Source organism: Ictidomys tridecemlineatus, chromosome 6 (assembly GCF_052094955.1).
Source record: "Ictidomys tridecemlineatus isolate mIctTri1 chromosome 6, mIctTri1.hap1, whole genome shotgun sequence".
Lineage (NCBI taxonomy): Eukaryota > Metazoa > Chordata > Mammalia > Rodentia > Sciuridae > Ictidomys > Ictidomys tridecemlineatus.
In genome coordinates this window covers 174,149,111-174,170,915 of record NC_135482.1, presented here as the reverse complement: position 1 = coordinate 174,170,915, position 21,805 = coordinate 174,149,111, and the positions used below count along the sequence as shown (strand labels likewise).

At 46.2% G+C, this 21,805-nt stretch overlaps 1 protein-coding gene across 1 annotated transcript in view; it reads left to right on the top strand.

The window, feature by feature from the left end:
* LOC101964060 (cilia- and flagella-associated protein 337-like) overlaps window positions 1-21,805 on the top strand; it is a 46,313-nt gene that overhangs the window by 23,191 nt on the left and 1,317 nt on the right. Inside the window, exons 9-18 of the mRNA XM_078015957.1 lie at window positions 594-639; window positions 1,876-1,934; window positions 5,050-5,216; window positions 10,113-10,208; window positions 11,633-11,691; window positions 11,918-12,059; window positions 14,148-14,187; window positions 14,749-14,837; window positions 15,807-16,000; window positions 17,922-18,019. Of these exons, the coding sequence (XP_077872083.1) occupies window positions 594-639; window positions 1,876-1,934; window positions 5,050-5,216; window positions 10,113-10,208; window positions 11,633-11,691; window positions 11,918-12,059; window positions 14,148-14,187; window positions 14,749-14,837; window positions 15,807-16,000; window positions 17,922-18,019 (990 nt within the window). The remainder of the gene's footprint in view (window positions 1-593; window positions 640-1,875; window positions 1,935-5,049; window positions 5,217-10,112; window positions 10,209-11,632; window positions 11,692-11,917; window positions 12,060-14,147; window positions 14,188-14,748; window positions 14,838-15,806; window positions 16,001-17,921; window positions 18,020-21,805) is intronic.

The window sequence follows — 21,805 nt, the reverse complement described above, 5'->3', positions numbered from 1 at the left end:
TTCTGGGTCTCTTATTTTCACAAATGAATTTTATGACTGCTGTTTCTATTTCTATGAAGAATGTCACTGGAATTTTGGTGAGAATTGTGTTGAATCCATACCATGCTTTCAGTAATATGGACATTTTGACAATATTAATTCTGCCTACCCAAGAACATGGGAGGTATTTCCATCTTCCCAGGTCTTCCTCAATTCCCTTTTTTTAGTGTTCCATAGTTTTTATTATAGAAGTCCTTCACCTCTCTATTTTAGATTGATTCTGAATTTCTTTGGGGCTATTGTAAATGGGATAGTTTTCCTAATTTCTCTTTCGGCTGACTCATCATTGATTTAGGGGTGTTCATTTTATATCGTGCTACTTGGCTGAATTCACTTATGAGTTCTAGAAGTTTTCTGGTGGAGTCTTCTAAATATAGAGTCTTTTTGGATCTTCTAAATATAGAGTCATGTCACCGGCAAACAGACCTAGTTTGAGCTAGAAGACCTTATATTCTTGCTGTCTTCATTTATCACATGGATTAAATTAAAGCACAATATTCGTTTCACATCAAACATATAACAGATGGAAATGTGAAATTCTGTTATCGTCCTAGGTGTATCATAGCTGTTGGATGGGACAGAAGAATAAACGTGTATTTTGTAAGTGAAACATACAAAATGATGATATTTCAAAGTCTTCTTCAGATATCTCTCTCTCTCTCTCTCTCTCTTCCTCTTTCTCTCCCTCCTCTCTTCCTCCCTCCCTCTCTCCCTCCCTCCCTCTTTCTCTCCCTCTTCTTTTTCTTTTAAATATAGATTTTGCAGTGCCTTTGCTGTCTTTCACAAGTTGAGTTGTGGCATGGACAGAGGGTTTTCTCTCTTTATTCCTTTTGCTGTATTCTTGCATCTAAAAATATTTTTGCCTTCTTTGTTTCCCAGTCTTTCTCATGTTGCTCCTTCCATGGGCAAAAGCTTAGCTAGAAAACTCGGTTGGGGCTGCAGAGGGTGTCCTGGGAATCCAAATTAGGCTCTGCCCTGAACACCTGCAGTTCTGCACCTTGACCCTCACACCTTGTCCAGCGTCCTCACACCTCATGTGGTCCCTCCTCCCAGTCTGCAGGGTCTCAGCTGCATGCCTGCTATCCTGAATGAAGGTTAACCAGTCTGTCAATTGCTCAGCTTTATTTTCTTCCTCTTCCTCCTTTCCTGTCCTTATGTCCCATTTTTCACTAAATGGAAAGAGGAAATGAAATGCCATCCATAAGCTGCTCTCAGAGAGACCATTCTTTTTTTTTTTTTTTTTTAATGGCTGAGAGGTGGGGGAGGGGCTTACAGACAGGGGGAGTTGAAAGCGCTGACTACAGCGAAGTTTCCAATCTACCTGTGGCATTATATTTGCCCTGCTTGCTACACTGGGTAGTCATAGATTTCTGAATGTCTTTAAACACTCTGAATTCTTTATTCATTTGAAAGTGCACTATATTTCGTGGCCCAAGCCTAGCCTACTCAGAATGATTTGAGAGATGACTACCTGTGAAGTCTTGGCATTGAATTTGTCCTTTGGTATTACAGGTTCCTGGGCTGATGGCTTTGGTTTTAGCGTGTGCAACAGCTCTGGGTTTTATTATGAAGGCGAAGCTAGGCAGCCCATCTGAGGCGAGCTTGTCAGTTGACATATGATTTGCTGAAATGCAATCACCCAGACGTCAGAAGTGGATTGCTTTTTATTCCCACTGGCACTGGGGAAATTTGCTTTGACATTTCAAAAATCTGCATCACCGGTGGGGTGAGGGGTAGGGTTACGAAATGTGCCAACACCTTCTCTCTGGAATTGTGAGTGCGTTGGCAGCTCATTTTATTGCTTGTACAATGTGTCCTCTTCGGCTTTGGATACAGGATGCACCATGTGACTTTCATCACTTCTGGAAGCCACAGCCACGCTGGCAGGATGACCTGATAAGCCTTGATCCCTTGTCTGACCCTCAGTCCTCACAGTGGCACGTGACTTGGGTCTCCTTCATTCTGGGAGCTCTCTTGCTGCATCTCCTGGGACTTCCTTGGGTGGTCACAGCAACCCAGAAGCTTCTGTGATGGCAGGACTCATGATTGGCATCCAGGTGGAGCCAGGAACACTGAGGTCCAGACAGCCACTTCCTCTCCAGGAAGGGTGAAGGCCCCATGTTTATGCTTGGGTGTGAGACCAGAGGGCCAAAGTCCATGCAGCTCTCCATGAGCCCAACTGGGAGTCCTGAAATGTAGGAAGAGCAGCTCAGGATGGGGTGGGCTCCATTTTCCCCAAAGATGCACCCAATCACTTCCTGCCTGTGCTTGGTGGGCCAAACTCTCTGAATCCACTACACTGTCCTTGGATAGCCAGAGAGCCTAGGAGGTGCCAATCCTCCTCCCCGGTGACTTGTTGTGCATCTTACTGGGATTCAAAAGGCCTCCAATTTTCTACACCTTCTCAGGACCAAATGGCCTCCATCAAAATTGTCATTATGCTAAGCCAATAAGACAAGTGCCAAAAAAGCAAGGCCACCTCATCCACATATCTGCCAGTGCCCCACTACCTTAAGTCCCCTGTAAATATTCTAAAGTACAAGGCACTAGAATACAAACTCCAAGGAGAGAGACCTCATCAGTCTTCTCACTATGGTCTTCCCAGGACCTAGCCCAGTGCCTGGCCTGTACTAGTTGCCCTGTAAATATGTGTTCACTCCACCAGTATCTGTTAAGTGCCTCCTGAGGGCCAGGTGTGTGCTGTTCACTGAAGACGCAGTAATGAGCAAACCCAGGCACAGTTACTGCCTTCCTGGAGCTTTGGGATTAGTGAAAATTAAGTTACAATAAAGAGCCTTGCCCAAAATGCCCCAAGGAAGCCATGACCACTGCAAGAGCAAAAGTCACCTGTGAGTAGTGAAGTACGGGTTCATTCCCCCACTCTATGCACTAGCATAGGGTTGCCCCTGGTGGACAGGCCCAGAAGATGCAAATGTGAATCAAAATATGATTTCTGGCCTCAACCATCTCACAGACTGACAAGGAGATAAGCAACTCCTTGGAAATAAGAATGTGCAAGGTAACTGAGGACATAACAATGTATAAGTGTTGAGGGAACACAGATGTGAGAACCACTGACTTTGCTCTCACATCATATGGGGGTATTAAAGAATACTAGGATTTTTCCAGCAGGGCAAGGTAGAGAAAGACTGTGTCAATGAGGGAGAAAGGGAATCATGAGCAAAGCCTGGAAGCACAGAAGTGTGTTGCTTAGAAGGACCGTGGAGAGTCTGCAGGGCGGGTGCATCTGGTACAGGAGGAAAATGGGGCTGAAGAGCTAAATTAGAGCTTGAAAGTTATGCCAAAGTATTCTCTTGGCCTGCTTGGGCTGCCTCAACGAAACGCCAGACTGTGCGGCTGAAACAACAGAAGCGTATTCCTCACCAGCTCTGGAGGCTGAGGTCCACTGTGAGGGGGCCAGCAGGGTTGGGATCCCTAAGAGGTCTCCTCCTGCCTGGCAGACAGCTGCCTTCTCTGTGTGCTCACATGGCAGAGGGGGTGAGCTGCCTGTCTCTTCCTGACACTGAACTCACCATGGGGACCCCATCCTCATGACCCCCCGAAGGCCCTGTCTCCAAACACTATCACTTTGGGGACTAAGGCTTCAACTTACGAATTTGGGAGGAATACAGACGTTCAGTCCACACAGCTATATAAAATGTATTCGGCAGGCAGGGGGCCACGGAAAGAGGAGCCCAGACCTTAGTGGTTTCAAACTGGGAGGAGTGGGGCGGGAGCAGGTATCTGGCTGCAGAGGATCATGGGAAGGCAATGACTACTGGTCTTCTCTTTTCCAACATTTTGCAATGCCACCTTCTCATAAGGGGCAGAAAGGGCATGTTAGGTGATCACAGACAGGTCCTCAAGGGACACTCTGTAGCAAGTACATGAGGGCAAGGGTAAAATAATATCTTCATAGGACCGAGAGGAGCCAATTCCCTTCACGTAGTAGTTGCCCCATAAGGAAAGGGGTGAAATGCTTGTGGCCAGGGACTCTGTACTCATAGCACTGGCCTTCAGACGTCTATTTTGGGTTCTTATCTTTCTTAAGGTTGCACATCCAAGGCTCCTCCTTTTGAAGGGAGCAGATGATTCAATTCCTAACAGAATATGTAAACCACAATGGGGGGTACATGGGAGCCCCAGAGAGACTGAGTCACAGCAAATCCTAGAATGTTGTTCTAGTCAGCTCTTTCACTGCTGTGACTAAAGGACCCGACCAGCACAACGGTATAGGAAGAGAAGTTTATTTAGGGGCTCAAGGTTTCAGAGGTCTCAGTCCACAGACAGCAGACTCCATTCTTCCGGGCTCAAGGTGAAGCTGAACGTCCTGGAGGAAGAGTGTGGTGGAGGGAAGCAGCTCACTTGATGATCAGGAAGCAGAGAGAGAGATCTCCACTTGCCAGATACAAATATATACCCCAAAGCCATGCTCCCAATGTCCCACCTCCTCCAGTTACCACTCAGTTAATCCCACTGGGGGATTAATTCACTGATTGGGTTAAGTCTCTCACAACCGAATCATTTCTTCTCTGAACTTTCTGGCATTGTCTCACACGTGAGCTTTGGGAGACGCCTCATATGCAAGCCATGACAGACTTGCATATGACAAACGTAGACCTCTGGCTGATGGGAAACCAACCACCTAGGCTAGAGCTTGGGTTCTGTTTTCCCATTTCCATCAACATTTCAGCCCCAGTGAGGGCACCTTGTCAATAATCTGCCTTCCAGCAGTGTGGTGAGGGACGAAAGCTCCCAGAAGTAGCACTGTCCTGGGAAAGGTAAGGTCCAAGGAAAGGGTAAAACTCACCTACGGAGAGGCAGCACCTCCCTGGCTGACCTTGAGAAGGATTCCTGCCCAGAGAGCGGGAGGTTCCAGCTGAGTCCTGGCAGCCCCAGAAAGAAGAACCCCCTGTGTCCCATCTCAGGACAGATGAAGGAAAGTTAGCTGTGGATGATTTGGCACTTGATATCTTACTCCTGTCCCTCTCTCTCTCTCTCTCTTTCTCAGAACAATGGGCACAAGGAGGACATCCTCTGTGTGGCTCAATGCCCACCTTTTCTTCTGGCCACCTCCAGTTACGATGGAGAGATTATCATTTGGAATGTCGTCTCAGGCCATGTGTACTGCAAGCTGAACACTCCCAGCCCCTCAGATGACCCAAACCCTAGGGAAGGTAGGTGAAGGGCCAGGCTCTGCCGCCACACTGCATGGCTCCTGCCATGTTCCATCTGGCAGGTTGACGGAGTCCCAATCCTGGACCACCTCCCACTTAGAAGGGATTGGACTCATTTCCAGTTTGCTTGGTCTGATGAGGATTCCCAAAGCTGAAGCTCAAGGGTTGGATTAGCTGAGCTCACATTCCTGGGCACCTGTCCATCGAAGCTCATCTCCCAGCCAGCCCCAACCTCCAGGGTCCTTTCCTCATCCACTGTCAACCTGGAAAATGCCGAGTCCCTTGGGCTTTGTTGGTACATCTCATAATTTTCTTCCTCTGTTTTCTGTGACCACTCACCATGTGCTTCTTCCACCCAGCTGGCCAGCCCAAGACTTCACCCCTGGATGTCTCTTCCAACAGCAAGTCTTCAGGTTTCTATGCTGTCCCCATCGTCAGTCCTTTCTGGTGACCCATGATCCACAACACCCCTACTTGGATCTGTCCTTACTGCTTGCATAGGGTGATACAAAATTTCCCCGCCCTCCCACTCCACTCTTCCTAATTGTTCTGTCCTGGTTCCCTGTCTTCAAATTCTCTCTCTCTCTCTCTCTCTCTCTCTCTCTCTCTCTCTCTCTCTCTCGTGATCATGGTTTTTTCCATTCACTTATTTATTCATTCAAAAAATATTGATAAGCACCTGCCAAGGACTAGGCACCGTGCTAAGTGTTGGGGCTTGGGGCTGGCAATCACATCTCTGTCCCTCCAAGTCCTGAACCATTTAAGAAATACACACGGGAAACAATCTCAGGGTTCAGATATCTTCCAGTTTCACTGCTGGATGTGCAGGACTGGAAAGTGGCTGGAGTCCACAGCCAAGTGAGCTTTCTTCCTACTACTCCATCCCACCTCCAGAGTCTAGGCCCACCCTCCCAAAGAAGCAGCCTGAAGACACTCATCTACCCTGGAGCCCCAATAGAAGAGATATAGGGAGTTGGAGATTTTTGCATGAAATAAGAAAGTTTCTACATTTCCTAAGGCCCAAATACCAAATCCTTAAAAACCATGAGGCCCAGATCACGATCCCTTTGCTTTGGGCATTTGTTAAAACAGTAGCCAGAAAAGAAAACAAAAGTCCTAATGAGTCCTTCAATCAGAAAATATCTGAGCTGCTCTCATGGGTCTAATGCTGTGGGAGATGAAAGGTAGGTAGATTTGAGGCCTGTGCTACCCTCAAGGCCTACATTCAGAAAAAGATGTGTGTGTGACGACCAGGTAGAACAGAGGTACTGCCATTCAGGGAGTCTCAGTGCTGCTTGAGAGTCACCTGGAGGGCAAGGGTCAGAAATTGAAGCCACTGGAAACCAAGAGATCAAAAAGGGATTCATACCTGTAGATTTATCTTCAAGTACACATTCCCCCTGCCAAAAAAAAACATTATCCTATGAAACTCTTTCTCAGCATGTCTGAGTTTTCAAGACCTTTATGGGGAGAGTGGTGGTATTTCTTTCCAAAGGTTTATTTCCATTGCCATTAAAATGAAAATAAAGTCATTGGCCAAGAATGCAATGTTGACTTTTCAGCCAGCAGTTGGGAGATAAACCCCCATTTGCAGCAGCATTTTTTTGCTCAAAGTTATGTGACTGTTTGGTGGTTTCAAGAAATCTTCTTCTTCATCATTTTTTTTTTGCCCACAAATGCAAGGCCAGCCATTGCCGCCAATAACTCACATTGTGAAAATTACACAAATGAGATGAGACTAGGTGGAGTCCCATACCCTTCCAGGAAAGAGCAGCCCTGGCTCGTCTTCCGAACCAAAACAAAGTGGTCCTTCTCACAAGGGCCTGGTGAAGAGGTTGCCTTCTGATACGGAAAACCACCTGGAGTGTTCTTCTGAAGCCACCCTCAGGAAAGTGGAGAGAAGGGAGAAAGGCAAAGCTGGATGAGCTGAGGACATATTTTTTTCTGCTTTTAGCTTCATTCTTTCTCATAATGGGAATTGTTAATTTTTCTATTACATCAAACAGAAAAAAAAAAGTCGATTGTGAAAGAGAAAGATCAAGAGATACCAACCAGGCGAAAATGAAGGAAATCTGTGTGTTCACTTGGAGACAAAGGCTTTTTTTTTTTTAAATCCAGGAAAACGACGTAAAGCTATTTGTTAGCTACCTCTAGACATCAGTAATTTTGCTTTTAAAATTTTCTCGCATTTAGTGCTCACCTTGACCCTGTTGTACCCATTTTCATAAATGAGGAAACTGAGGCTACAGAGTTAAGTGACAATAGTTGTAACAGCTGCCATTGTTGAGTGACGCTTCCAGGCACTGTAGGGTCATAACCCTTCTCAGCCTTCACTGAAAGGGTATGGAGGACTATTCACATAGGGGCCTCCTTTGGTTCACTGGAAAACCCTGAGGAGTAGGTCACCGCCTTATCGCAGATGAAGACAGCTGAGGTGTAGGAAATGGAATTCTCCCCCAGACCCTGGCTCAGTAGCTCTCCGAGGTCTCTCACCCACTCCCCTGTGCCCGGCAGTAGGATGAGTGTGGGGGGGAAGGGAGGCTGTCTGCTGCATCTTCCCTCTTCTACTTCTTTCCACCTGATTCCCCAAGTTCAAAACTCCCAGGAGCTCAGTAACTGAGGGTGACACCATGCTTAGTCCAAATCACCAGCAGTGTCTTCCAAGCATCAGAGAAGGACTGGAAGCCTAGAGCCTGGCAGGAGCCACACCACCAGGAATGTAGGAAATCCTCCCTCCTCCCTCTGAGAGGACTCAGCTCCCTGAGGACCACCACGAAGTGCATGGTCAAGGGCACCGTCTTTGGAGGCAAAAATCTGGGTTTGAATCTTCTCCCTTATATTAGTAGCTATATAATTGGGGCACATTGTGTTTCTTTCTAAATGGTGGGACTCTCTTGTAAGATCAGAGTTATAACCCCTGCCTGGGATCCTGGTCACGGAAGTTGAGAAAGTGCCTCGCTGGAATTGTGATCGACCTAGAATGAAAGGCTGAGTCAGCTGTGTCCACCATGGTTCCCTGAGTGTACATCCCAGGGCCAAGTTCACAGTCAGGCTGAAACAAGTATTGTTGAATGATTAACAACCTGAGTCACAGAGGTGGGGCATGGAGGCATGGCTTCCTGTATGTAATTGCAATACCCACGGATCTTGCCATTTATAGAATTACTGCCTTAGTCTGTTCAGGCGGCCATCACAGAGTACCATAAACTGAATGGCTTTTAAATAACCAAAATTTATTTCTGATAGTTCTAGAACTTGGAAATCTGAGATCAAGATGGTTGGGTTCTGGGTTCTGGGGAGGGCTGACTTCTTGTGTCCCCACGTGAGGAAAGAGAACAAGGGAGCTCTCTGAGGTCTCTTTATAAAGCACTAATCCATGAATGAGGGCTCCACCTTAATGAGCTCACTCCCTGCTAAAGGTCTCATCTCCTAATACCATTATGTTGAGGATCAGGATTTCAACACATGAATATTGCAGGGACACAAACAGTGCCTAACAGTGGATATGTCCATCCATTTTCCCTCCAGGAGAGCAGTTTGTCTCTGGAGCTCTCTCAGAAAGGAGAGCTCTTTTCCCCAGGCTCCTTAAGTTCAGGTAGCAATCTTCTTTGCAGTTCTTAGAGATTTGGATCTAAGTAGGTTGGTAGGATTTCTATTCAGTTCTGAATATTATCTGAGTTCTATAAGAAGTAAAAGGAGTCAGGTATGGTGGCCCACGACTGTAATCCCAGCGACTTGGGAGTCTGAGAAAGGAGGATCACAAAAGTTCAAGGGCACAGCCTCAGCAACTTAGCAAGGCCCTCCAACTTAGTGAGACCCTGTCTCAAAGTAGAAAAGTGAAAATGGGCTGGGCATGTAACTCAGTGGTAAAGCATCCCTGGGTTAAGTCCTCAGTACCAAAAAAAAAAAAAAGAAGAAGAAGAAGGAGGAGGAGGAGGAGGAGGAGGAGGAGGAGGAGGAGGAGGAGGAAGAGAAGTAGTAGTAGTAAAAGGATAGATGTGGGCTCTGTGTGGATGGTGCCTGAAACTTAGCAGGTGAGCAGAAGCCTGGGCAGGTGGGGCTGGGTTCAGTTCCTCAGGACTGAGCTGCGTTGTGGAGATGGAGGTTCGACACCTGCCTTCCTGGAGGGCCTTCTCCACCTTGGGGTGGTCCAGAGTAAATGCAGACCTTCCAGACATCCCTCCTCTGACCCTCCCTGCTGCTGCATGTGCCTGTGGTGGTATATTCATTTCTTGGGGGTTGTTCTTGTTGGTTTTCTTCTGATCGTTGCTTCCCCTTCTTTACACCCCACCCAGCATGATGCCTTAACCCTACGACATGCTTAGACAGAGATGAAAAATAAATGAAGGAATAAACATCAACTTATGGTCCTGAGCCAATCTTTTAACTGGTCTAAATTTCCATCTCCTCTTCTGACAATGGGAATGATATTCCATCACCGTGTCTGTGAAAGTCCGTGGTTAATGTAGGTGCCATAAAGGTTCATCAGAATTACTCCAAGCCAGGGGCTCCGAAGAGGGGCATCTTTGGGGAGGTGTCTGCAGAGTCCCAGGCCAAGCCCCCCAACACCCACCTGCATGGGTTTCTCGGATGTCTCAGGTCTCCCACCACCACCACCGCGAGGCCAAGTTCCCAAAGTCCCAGGTTCCTGGGGCACTGTTGGGGCCCCCTGGACCACCAGAGCTTTTAGCCTGCCCAGCTGACTTTGACCATCATCTAGGTTGGTCGGGTGCTGAGCCAGTCAGGCCACTTTGCTCCATTTGGTTTCCAAATGCGGCTCGGGCAGCCACCTGAGAGAGGGCTGAGAGTGTGAGAGTAACCGTGAACCCCGAGTGAGCCATGAGCTATGTAGGGAGCCCCAAAATCAACTAAACGGGCTCTCCTTCACCCCCCCAGGCCCAGACCCAAGTGTCTCTCGCCTCGCCTTCCTGAAGACTCGGGCAGCCAGGTTGGACTCAGTGGCTGCTTCCCTCATCGCCAATGGGCCAGGAGGTGAGGTCAGAGCGCCATGGTGGGCAGTGCCCCAGGGTCCAAGACATGTCCATTCCAGGCTTAAGTTGGGTGAGGAAGGGTCCCTAAGCTTCACTACTCACCTCGTGCTGCCTCTGCTATTTCCCCATTAGCATTTTTCCTCTTGTTAGGGCTCAAGCCGACACCCCAAGCTGCTCTGGCCCCATTCCTGCTCTCCAGGGAGGCAGTCATGTGGGGAGTAGGAACTCCAGCTCCACTTCCTTTAAATCAAGCCCCCCCCCAGCAGGTTTATAGGTACCAAGTGCCCTTGGATGCCCACCCCGCTACCGTTCCCTCTCTGCCCTCCTCTCTGAGAGGCACCCATCTCCTGCCGAAGTCTGGCTTGGCACAAATCAGGAGCCACTTGTCAAAAAGAAACTAACTTTATTTTTAGAACTACAAACGCCAAACAAAACAGCTCCAGGGAAAAAACCCTCAGAGCCCAACTGCCACCACCGGCTTCCACAAGCCTCTCCTCCCACACACCCTCCCAACCTCCCACAATCCTCCTGCTCTTGAGGCCGATTGGCTGGGTCGCGTGGGCGGAGCCAAAGAAGTCCCCCAATGAGCAGCTCCGTGGAGGAGCCAATCAGCTAGATGTTGCTGGGGCCGCTGTGAGCCAATCATCAGCTGGCAGTCTGAAGGGCAGGGAAACAGCCCAATGAACATCACCGCAGAGGAGCCAATCAGCTAGATGTTGATGGGGCCACTGTGAACCAATCATCAGCTGGCAGTCTGAAGCTTGCTGGCAGCTGGAAGTTTGCTGGGGCCCCTTTGGCTGTGGCTCTCAACAATCTCCTGTGCTTTACTTGAGCAGGAACACAGAGCACTCCTCTTCCCTGGGAGGAGAAGGAGTCCACATTCTGTGACTTAGGGAACTTGCAAGAGGATTGATATACTTGAGGTCCCCACCTCACCAAAGCTAGCACCTATATACCCACATGTGAACCCAGGCAAGACTGTAACTGATAGGCCACGCAAAACCCCCATCCCCTCCCTCTGACTAGGCGAGTTTCATAGTGTGTTACATAAATGTGTGCATGCAGGCACACACTCACACACGCTGGTGGAAAGGCATTCATCACCACCATGTCGTAGTGGTGTGACATGCTTTTCTCTACAGCTGAAGCTAGATACCTCCTCTGTCAGGAATCCTGCCCTGATTAGTAAAAAAGGGAGAGGATTTTGAGTCCTAGAAATCCACAAAGAGGAAGGACCTTGTTCCCCAGGATATGCTGAGAATCCCAATTGATCAAAAGCAACCAAATAGAAAAGATGTCCCACTCCCCCTGTGGTGAGGTTGCAGCGGCTGCAATGGCTTCTCAGCACAGGCTCATCCCGGGGTGGGCTCAGGAACCAGGGTTAAAGAGCAAACCATCCCTCCTGATCGCTTTCCTCCCTCCCAGGTTCTGTCACCTTCTGGAGGCTGTTCGGTGGAGCTGGCCTCATCGCAAACTTCACTCCTGTAAGTTAAGCAGCCAGTTGGATAACTGGCCCCCTCGGGCTTGGGGTTTTTTGTTGTTGTTGCTAGACCACCCAACAGAGTAGCTCTGCCATTCTCCAAGCTCTTAGCTTTGTTCGTCTTCGTGGCATTTCTGATTTGCTCAGGGATTCACACAGGCACAGCCACTAGTCCTTACCGTCCATCAAGTACAGCATTTCACGTGCCATTGTGTGTATGTGTGTCTCAGTCCAGAGAGAAAGCGCAGGTCAGCAGCATTGCAGTGACAACGGAAGATGCCCTCGCCTACCTGGCTGACCAGCAAGGCTTTGTACACGTCTGTGACATCAAGGAGTACGGCCTGCAGGGACCGGAACTGCAGCCGCCCAAGAGTAGGCTATGCACTTCTTCCTATTAAACACTATGGTGAACACAGATTTGGTTACAGTGCCATATTCTGGCCGGTAAAATTAAATTGTACCCGTGTGGGGAGGGAGTTCTCTTAACACTCTTTGAAAGTAGATATATTAAAAAAATATATATTTTAGTGAAAAGTTGGCAAGGGTGCAGGAAAAGAGGCGCATGTACAGTCTTGAATAGAGGGTAATTGCTGTGTGCTAACTGAAGGGCGAGTTGATATTTAGGATGCATCTAAAGCTGTAAGTGGAAATTCTACTTCTAGAAATTTGGCTGAAAGAAATAATAAATGTGCACAGAGATTTAATTATAAGATTACGCATCAGCACAATGTTTATGAGAGAGAGAGAGAGAGAGAAGAGAGACAACCTATATGCACAATATAAAAGAAAATGATTGAATACCTGAGGGTGTAGTACATTGGAATATATAGTCATTAAATAATGATAGTGTAAATGAAATGCATTCATGGTAAAATATTCATGATAAACGGTTAAACGAAAAAAAAATCAGATCATGGAGGAATATTACATTACAATTCTATCTTTGTTAAAGCAAAGAGGATTAAAAGACGAAAGACATACACCAAAGTTTTAACAAACATTATTTCTTTGTAGATGAAGTTAGGGGTATTTTTAATTTTCTTCTCTTTGGAAAGCCGTCTTTTGAAAATTTTATGCATCCATACTGCTTTAGTAACAAAAAATATGTTTAAAAATGTATAACCCTTTCACACAATTATAAAAGTATTCATGTTTATAAAAAAAAGATTAAACAGTAGGAAGTAATGAAAAATGAAGGTGTTTTTCTGATCTCCCCTATCTCCCTAACCTCCATTAAAACTGTTAATGGGGGGCTGGGATTGTGGCTCAGTGGTAGAGCACTTGCCTCACATGTGTGAGGCCCTGGGTTCAATCCTCAGCACCACATAAAAAGTAAATAAATCAATAAAGGTATTGTCTACAAATTTTTTAAAAAACTTAAAAAAAACTGTTAATGAATTTGAATTTATTTCCAGATATACACACATTCATACCTGTATATAAGGGCACACACACATTTACAATACGTTAATTTTAGAACTTATTTTTAAAAGTTGTAACTCTTAAACAACTTTCCAAATAAGTATATTTGGCTCTACCTCATTTTTAAGTAGTTTTATAATTCCATCAAATATTTCTCAAAAGCCTATTTAGAGATAAATGATCACATATTTATTTCTGTTCCCCACTAAGGGAAATGAGAATTTATAGATAAAAAATAATCTGCCTTGTTATTGTTTTAATTCCAAATACTACAGGTATGTGAGTCAACTTTCCATTACTGTAACAAATGGTTTAGCTAATCAAATCACAAAGACAAAAAGATTGTTTGGTTCACAGTTTTTGAGCTTTCCATTCTGGACCAATTGGCCCTGTTGCTTTGGGCCTATGGTGGCACATTGTAGCAGGACCACAGGACAGACCATGTGTTTCACCTGCTGGCCAGGAAGAGGAAAGAAAAAAGAAAGAAATGAGAGGGGTCCCTTTGGGGGTATGCCCTCGAGGACTTAAAACCTCCTCTAAGCCCCATTTCTTAAAGGTTCTTTAAGCCCTTAACACATTTTGAGATTTAGGGGGCATTCCAAATCCCAGTGTAACTTTCACTAGCCTATTATAAAAATCATTTTTAGGGTTGGGAGTGAGCTCCGTGGTAGTGTGCTTGTCTGGCATGTGTAAAGCCCTCGGCCAGATTTCCCACTGCAATAAATGAAGAAATATGTCTTAAAAAATCACTTTTTACTACTTGCATATTCCTGTACACTTACCAAACCCTTAGCACTGAAGGAAATCACAGCGTAAGTATCTTGTATGGGTCCCATATCACATGCCTTCGGACCTGGTGAGGGGTCTGACACACAGTAGTTGCCCCGTCACTGATTTTGGAACCCACACAGCAAGGCAGATGACTCACCACACCCATGCCTCTCTGCCAGCCCTGACCTGCAGAGACAATCCTGCAGTTCCATGGTAGTTGTGCCAATTCCCCATTCCACTCAGATTGTGCTCTTTCTTTGCATTTAGAAGTGACCTTCTGGAGGGCTCATGTCAGCATGGTGACATGGTGAGTACCACCATCACTTTTAGAGTTCAAGAATTTGTAAAAGAGTGAAGATGATTTCCCCAGGGTTGATTAGATCAATCTTCTCAAAAGCCCTCTGAGAAAGTCAAAAGAGAAAAGCTATTTTGCTATTGATGAAAACAAGGACAGACATGGCCACACACAACTGAAGGGAGAGACTGGAAATCATTTTTCTCATAAACAGATGATGGTTTTCCTTGACTTGGCCTGCTGTTGTGCAAATTTATAAGCTTAGTAGGTTTAAGATTTTTTTGGTTGGAGGAATTCTAACTCTTGCTAAATGGATCCTTTCAACCTCTTGGTCTTCCACTCGGACTGATCCTCCACAGGGTGGTTTCCAGGGTATCTCATTTGATATCTTGGAGCTTCAGTGGGGGAATTTGGAGAGAGTGTGGTAAGGAAGAAGGCAGGGAAAGAATGGTTCCCAGAAGAATCGAGAAGAACCTGGCTTCCATGTTCCAAATTTAATGGAGTACACACATATGGATCCGACGGCCCTTCAATGCGGAAGCTTGAATCTCTTCTCCTCTCTTACCTCTTTAGTTTGGAGCTGATAGAGGAAGAAAATATTCTGCTATCATCCTCCCTCGACCACACTGTGCGCCTGTGGAGCATGGATGGAGCATACATAGGTATGAAATGTCCACCTGGCTTCCATCTCAGCCCCACTTTAGAACCAATCTAGACGCATTAATTCTCTGAGGTAAGGTGTATGAGTCAGCTCAGGCTGCCGTAACAAAATTTCATAGATGGGGAAGCTTAAGGAACAGAGGTTTATTTTCTCCTTGTTCTGGAGGCTGGAAGTCCAAGACGAGGGTCCCTGTGTGGTTGGATTCTGGTGATGGCTCTCTACTGGTTTTCCGAAGGTCTCCTTCTTGTATGCACACATACTGGAGAGAGAGCGCTCTGGTGTCTTACTGTAAGGACACTAACCTTGTCCAATCAAGGATCCTCTCTTATGACCTTATTTAACATTCATTACCCCCCTAAAGGGTCATTGGCAGTTAGAGCTTCAACATAAGAATTTTGGGGAAACAATTCAGTCCATAGTATAATCTAAGCTTATTTCCCCACAATTAGTGAAATCAAAAACATTTGAAATTAGAGAACTCAGTGAAATTGAAGGCAGTGAGTTTGGTAAGGAACTGCCTCATAAGGATCATGTCTTGGCAGGGAAAATTCAAAACTGGAGGAAATTGTGTTGCCTGGCACATGTGGGCCACTGTAACTAGAATACCCTGACTTACTGCTCAGAGGGCCTGTGGACCTATTCTAGTAGTCCATCTTGTCTTGTAGCTTATGTTTCTTGAAACAGGTCTGGAACTATTTTGAACTTATCCTGCAAGTCCTTAGTATCTCTGAGTAGTCTCTGCACCCAGGTAATACATTGTGTAGATGCTGTCCCAGGCTTCAGCCTCCAAGACCAATTGCCCTGGGATATTTTCTTATGAAACTAGAGAGGCATAAAATAGCTTGATGAAGGTGACCTCTTCAGGATTAAGAAGTCCTATCCATTTCCGTAGTAAGCTTTGCTCTGATTGGAAGACAGCTTACCTGCCATCATATGCATATTATATTTCAATTTATCTCTATTGTTTCAGGGACCTTTGGGCAGAGTAGCCCCTGGGATATTTTTACTCCTGCTTCTTGGGATCATCCACGAGTCCCCTATGAAATTTTGACAGATCCCCGGAGTACGCCTGCTCACTCGGTGCTGGAAGGAGATGCTTCTCCTGGGTGCACGGTGGGAAGGGAGGAGCAGGACCAAGTGATGGAGGAGGAGACTTGTACTGAGGTTGGTGCTGGCACATCGAGCTCAGCTGTGTTGCCTTTGTAGCTTGCAGGTGGATCCGCATGAAACAAAAACTACAGCCTGAGACAGCCGAGGCATGACCCAGGAATGCAGGAATAAGTGTGTTCCCCGCACCCCAAGCTCATGTTACTGACCAGGACCAGGAGGATGTGTTTTTCTATCTATGGGAAGGCAGGACCTGGTCTCCCAGCATTTCCCACATTTTGATCCACAAAAGGCAGCTGTCCCTGGCCTGGGAACACCAGGACACTTCACACCATGCTCAGCCCAGCTGTCACATCTGAGAACAGACCCTGCCCATTCACAGGCTCCTGGTTCTGAGGTGCACTTAAAAGCAGAGAGTTCTAATGACCAAAAGGAAGAAATAATTAGCTTAATGCCCAAGTCTATGAAAGTCAAAGTCAGAGCAAGAGATTCAGAGAGGGCCCTGGTCGATGCAGTCTTGATTTACAGCTCCATGAAATATATGGATTTCCAAGAAATGCTCGCCCTTTAATAAATTGAAAAGAAGGTCATTTCATGAGCTATTGCTCACCAGCTATGTTACAACTCAAAGCAGGACACCTGCTCTGCCAGCAAAATCATGTGTCGTGGGTTTTTCCTTGGCAGCCTCACAGAATACTGATCACGCAGTCTAACCGAGGCACTAGCTCTGACTTAGGGTTCCAAACACGTTCAAAATAGGAAATAAAGGAACCAGGCAAGCACCAATCAGGAAAAGCTCTGTCTCATCTGGGCCTCCTGCATCTCCTGGATCCTGTTCCCAAGGTTATCAACAGCACCCCAGTGGCTCTCTCACGTGCAACTATTGGCTCATTTGGAAATAACAGTCATTTCAGTGTGCTTCTGATATGGAGAAAACAAATGCCTTCATTAATTGTGATAGACCTGCAATTTGCGAAACAAAAGCTCAGTGGGAGGTGGAAAGAAAGGAAGGAGGAGAACAAATAGGGTACATGTGCTGATGGGGAAAAGGGGCTTGTTGGATCTTTTGCTCTGGGGCAGACCTAGAGGAAAATCAGGCTGCAAGTTCAAATGCAGGTGGGAGGACACTCAGGAGGGCAAGGTGGGAGGAAGAGGAGAGGGGCAGGCAAAGCAAGAAGGAGGAGTGAAATGCATTTGTTCAACAGATGTAAAACACTGTAATTCATAGGACATTTGCTCTCCAAGGGTGGAAAAGGGCAAGCAAACGCTTCAGGAGTGAACTTGATCTTGTGTAAGGAAACCAGAGGGTGATTCTTTGCTTATTCTTCTGCCCTATTTAAATGCAGTCACCTCAGGAAGCAGCCTAAATTTTTTTCCAAGAACAACACAGAGAAAACAAGAACCTCAGCCTTCACCTACTGTATCTGGGCCATTCAATAGGAACCCGAATTGTCAAATTACAGAATAAAATGTTTCAGCTCCTGTTCATAAGTTGGGGATCCTGAGTTCCACTCTCGAGTTCACCTTAATTAACCAGAAGACATCCTCCAGCAATCACTTCGGCTGAGCTCTAAGACAAGGGGTGGGATTAGACGATCTCTTAAGTTTCATTCCAGCCCTGCAAAATTGTGTGTTTCTCTGAATGCCTGTCTCGCAAAAACAGGATGTGTTGATTGGACCCTGGATGTCAGTAGTGATTCTTCCAGGATGCCAGCAGATCAAACACCCCCAGAGCTGAAAGCTAAAATAAGCTGACTGAATGCAGAAAAGCATTCACCTGGAAAATATCACATCAAGTTGGTAGTTGGAAAAAGCAAGCCAAAGCTCGGGGGAAAATGCTCTTGTTATCTTACCGATTCAGTCAGCTTGAATTTTGTTCTAACACAGAAAACCCATGTAATCTACGGGTGGTCTTTACGCCCTGCTACCAGTGCAGTCCTAGGGTTCCCATTCTCATATCCACTCCTTCTTCTTCCAGCCCGAAAGGACCGCTAACCTTCGTACTCCAGAAGGTTCCATCCTTGAAGTTGAGATGAAAGAAGATATACACCGGTGGTATGCACTTGACCATGGCAGGTGAGTCTGGAAGAAATGGCCCGCCACCTCCTACCCCCATCAAAGAAGCAGCCTTCCTGAAATAACACAATGTGAGGCATCCTAGGCCAACCCTGTCATCTGCATATGTCACTTGTCTCCAAAGTCCCCTAGTCTGTGAGTATAACTGAGATCACAGCTCAAGTCTCACCAGTTGAATGACCTGACTGCATGACTCAGGACACTCCAGGGAGCCCACCTCACCCCGTTTTGTCTGGCCAGTTGCACAAGGTCAAGGGCCTTACTCAGTTCTTTACTGGCTGATGTTGCCGTGCTCTGCACTGATTGAGGCAAGACAGCCTTGCTGCCTCCCCCCAAGAGCCCTGTGCATTCTCTGACTTCCAGAGGGCCTGGGGTAGGGTTCTGGGCCCTGGTACTCCAAAAGCTGCAAAACTCCAGAGTACTTCAAAGACTCAGTGTGTGCCCCAGGTCACCAGAGAAGCAGGGCCAACGAAGGCCTCTCCCTCCAGCTCTGTGGGATGTTCTGTTTCCTAGGTCTCACACTGGCTGTCTTGGGGCTCAGTCCCAAGAGGCCCAAAGCATCACCTTCAGTGTCACCTGCTGCTCCTGTCATCACAGGATGTGGGTCTAGACCATGGGGTGCAGGAATGACTACAGCACTTCCACCTCTCCAGCTCCTGGCTGCAGAGGCTCGATCGTCACCAAGAGCCCAGGAACCTTCCCTGCATGGCTTCCCCCACTATCTTAGCTCTTAGGTCCATTTCCAAGGTCATCTAATGGTACAAATAGCTCCAGGAGCTTCCTGCCTTCCACCTGCACACTAGGAAATGCAAACAGAGATATATGGAGTGGGGGTCTTGGCAAAGGGTGCACATTTCAGCTGGATAAAAATCTTCTATGGAACTTTCCTGTAAGCTTCCACTCACTTCTGTTCACATCTCGTTGGCCAGCACTCCAATGGCCACACCTAATTGCAAAAGAAGCTGTGAATGCCATGACTAAGCAAGGAAGGGCACAAAAGGATTTGGGGTAGGCAACTAGCAAATTCTGCCTCAGCAGATCAACAAGGAAAAGGCTTTGGCTGTTGTCAGAATCAGAGGGCTTCTCACATAGAAAGGCCACAGATCATGCTATACCATGCCAGAAAATACCTGAGAGCCAAGAATCTAAAGTTTGGTTGGAGAAAACAATTGGCCTAAGAGACAATGACATGGGCTTGGGTTGTAGTCACAGATTTGTCTTTGAAAACAATGTGTGACTTTGGGCAAGTCATTGAAACTTCCTGGTGGATGTGGAATCCAACAAGATGATGAACAGGATAGTGTACTGGGGATGGAGATGGGAGAGAGGGGGCTCCTTCTCTGCCCGCCGACCTCTGAGGACAGACTTCATGAGCATCTTCCTCAGTGTGGCTAACAGTGTCAGCAGCAGCAGAATGGGCGCCTCCTTATTAACCACCTTCACAGGACCTGTTTGGATTTTAAGTGCCTCTTTCCTCAGCAGGCTTGCATGCTGCAGGGTGTGGGATGGGGAAAGGCTTCAAAACAAAGTAACTGATGAGGCAGGAGGTGATCAAAATAAGATGTTGTGTGACTGACTGTCTCTTGGGTCCAATAACGGCAGCCTAAAATGGTATACCAAAAAGTTGGCTTGAAACTCAGAACTGGTTTTGGTTCCCCATTGGTTGACAACTGAGTGGAATGCAAAGTGAGAACGTCAACCAACGGAGAAGAAATGGGTATGAGTGGGTCAGCTTAGAGGGTCCCAGGTAGGAGCCACAGAGACCAACTCAGTCAACACCAGTGGTTGTTGGGTTAACTTAAAAATAGGTACCTTGCCAGGTGTGGTGGGTCACGCCTATAATCCCAGTGGCTTGGGAGGCTGAGGCAGGAGGATCTTGGATCTTGAGTTCAAAGCCAGCCTCAGTAACTCAGCTTAGGTCCTAAGCAACTTAGTGAGACCCTGTCTCTAAATAAAATATTTAAAAGGGCTGGGAATGTGGCTCAGTGGTTAAATGCCCCTGGTTTCAAGCCCCAGTACCAAGAAAAAAGATATCTTGTAAAGCATGGAAACATTAAAAAAAATGACACATTCTACAAGCATTTTATTTCAATTTTAAGATGTTCATTCAAATTTCAACATTAAGCTGTACATTCATTCATCCATCCCCTGATGATGCCTTCCATAATAATTATGTGTGATTTTCAATTTCAGATGTGTTTGTGTGTGTGTGTGTGTGTATGTATGTGTGTGTGCGCGCGTGCTGAGGATTGAATCCAGGGGTACTTTATCACTGAGCTACATCCCTATTGCTTTTGTATATTTTATTTTAAAATGTGGTTTCACTAAGTTGCTAAAGGCCTTGCTAAGTTGCTGAGGCTGGTCTCAAACTTGTGATCCTCCAACTTCGGTTTCCCAAGCCACTGGGATTACAGGCATGCGCCACCACGTCTGGTTAATTTCTGATTTTTTTTAAAGTAGAGTAAGAGCTTATGGATATTTGCAAAGCAATAAGAGTGCAGTATATATCCAGATTTTTATAATTTTTCCCAAGCTTTAACAGTTATTTCATCTCTCCTCAACTCAATATTACCCCTCAAACAAAGTGTCTATTTTAGCCTTCATAAAGATTCTTAAATTATTTTTACTTTAATTTCATCAATTTTTCTTTGGCTTCCATACAGTCATACAGTTATGATTAAAAAAAAGCATACAATAGGCATAAGCAGGTTTGAAAACAAACAGTCGATTCTGGTTGAGCAAGTACTTGACTCCTCAATTCTTGGGGCGGAAGCTCAAGTATAATCCAGTTGTTTGCCAAATATGAATGCTCAGAGGGCTGTGGGCGTTTGCAGGGTATTGACGGATAATCCATTAAACCATTTAGTCAGTTAGGAGAGCACCTTCTGTAGCAATTCCATTGAGCAATAGGGATTCCCTAGAAATCAAATAAATCTTTCCCTGGGCTGCTTGGCTCTAGGCCCCAGGACATGGAGAGAAACCACTGGAAGGGGGAAGGCCGTGACCCTGTTGTCTACCTACGGATGTTCATCTTACAAGATACCTTCCCTGCATTGTCTTAATGGGGCCCCACTTTCTTAAATAACACGTGCCTTATTTGATGTTAAAAATGTTGAGGATTTTCCACCTGGGAGGATCTCGGACATTAGATAAAGAATTCTACAATTACTTTGTTGAGTTCTCACATCTCTGGAGATATTCCATTTATTATCTCCATCTTACAGATAAGGAAACTGAGTCTTAGGGAGTACATATGATTTGCCCAAAGTCAGACCACAAGCAGGTGACAAGGCAAACACAGGTCCCCCTGCTCTTTCTGCTACCCTATCATGCTTTGGAGAACAGCTTTTGTATGAGCATTGAAACAAAGGGCATGTCTTACTTATGTCCCCCACACACGGAAGCTATGGGCAAGTGGCAGATTATTTTCCCTGCAAAACTCAAATCTGACTGATGATATTTGTGAGTTAACACAGCAATGTTGTCTGGGGCCAGCTTAAACAGAAAGGTCTGGAGGTAGCTGGGAGTAGGTGTTTCCCAGGTTGTGTGTGGTGAAGTGAGACATGGACAGCCAGACTTGAAATCATCTCCAGAGAAATGGTGTCAGAAAGGTCTATGGGTGATCCAAGGGGCTGTGCATGGAAAAAAGGGGGCATAGAATACCTCCAGCCAGAGACTGTAGAACAGACCAGCAAAGAACAGAACAAGTAGACACCAGAGCCATGGAGACAGAGCATGCTACAGGAAAGCATGGTTAAGTACACCCCATCCCTCTAATGTATCTAG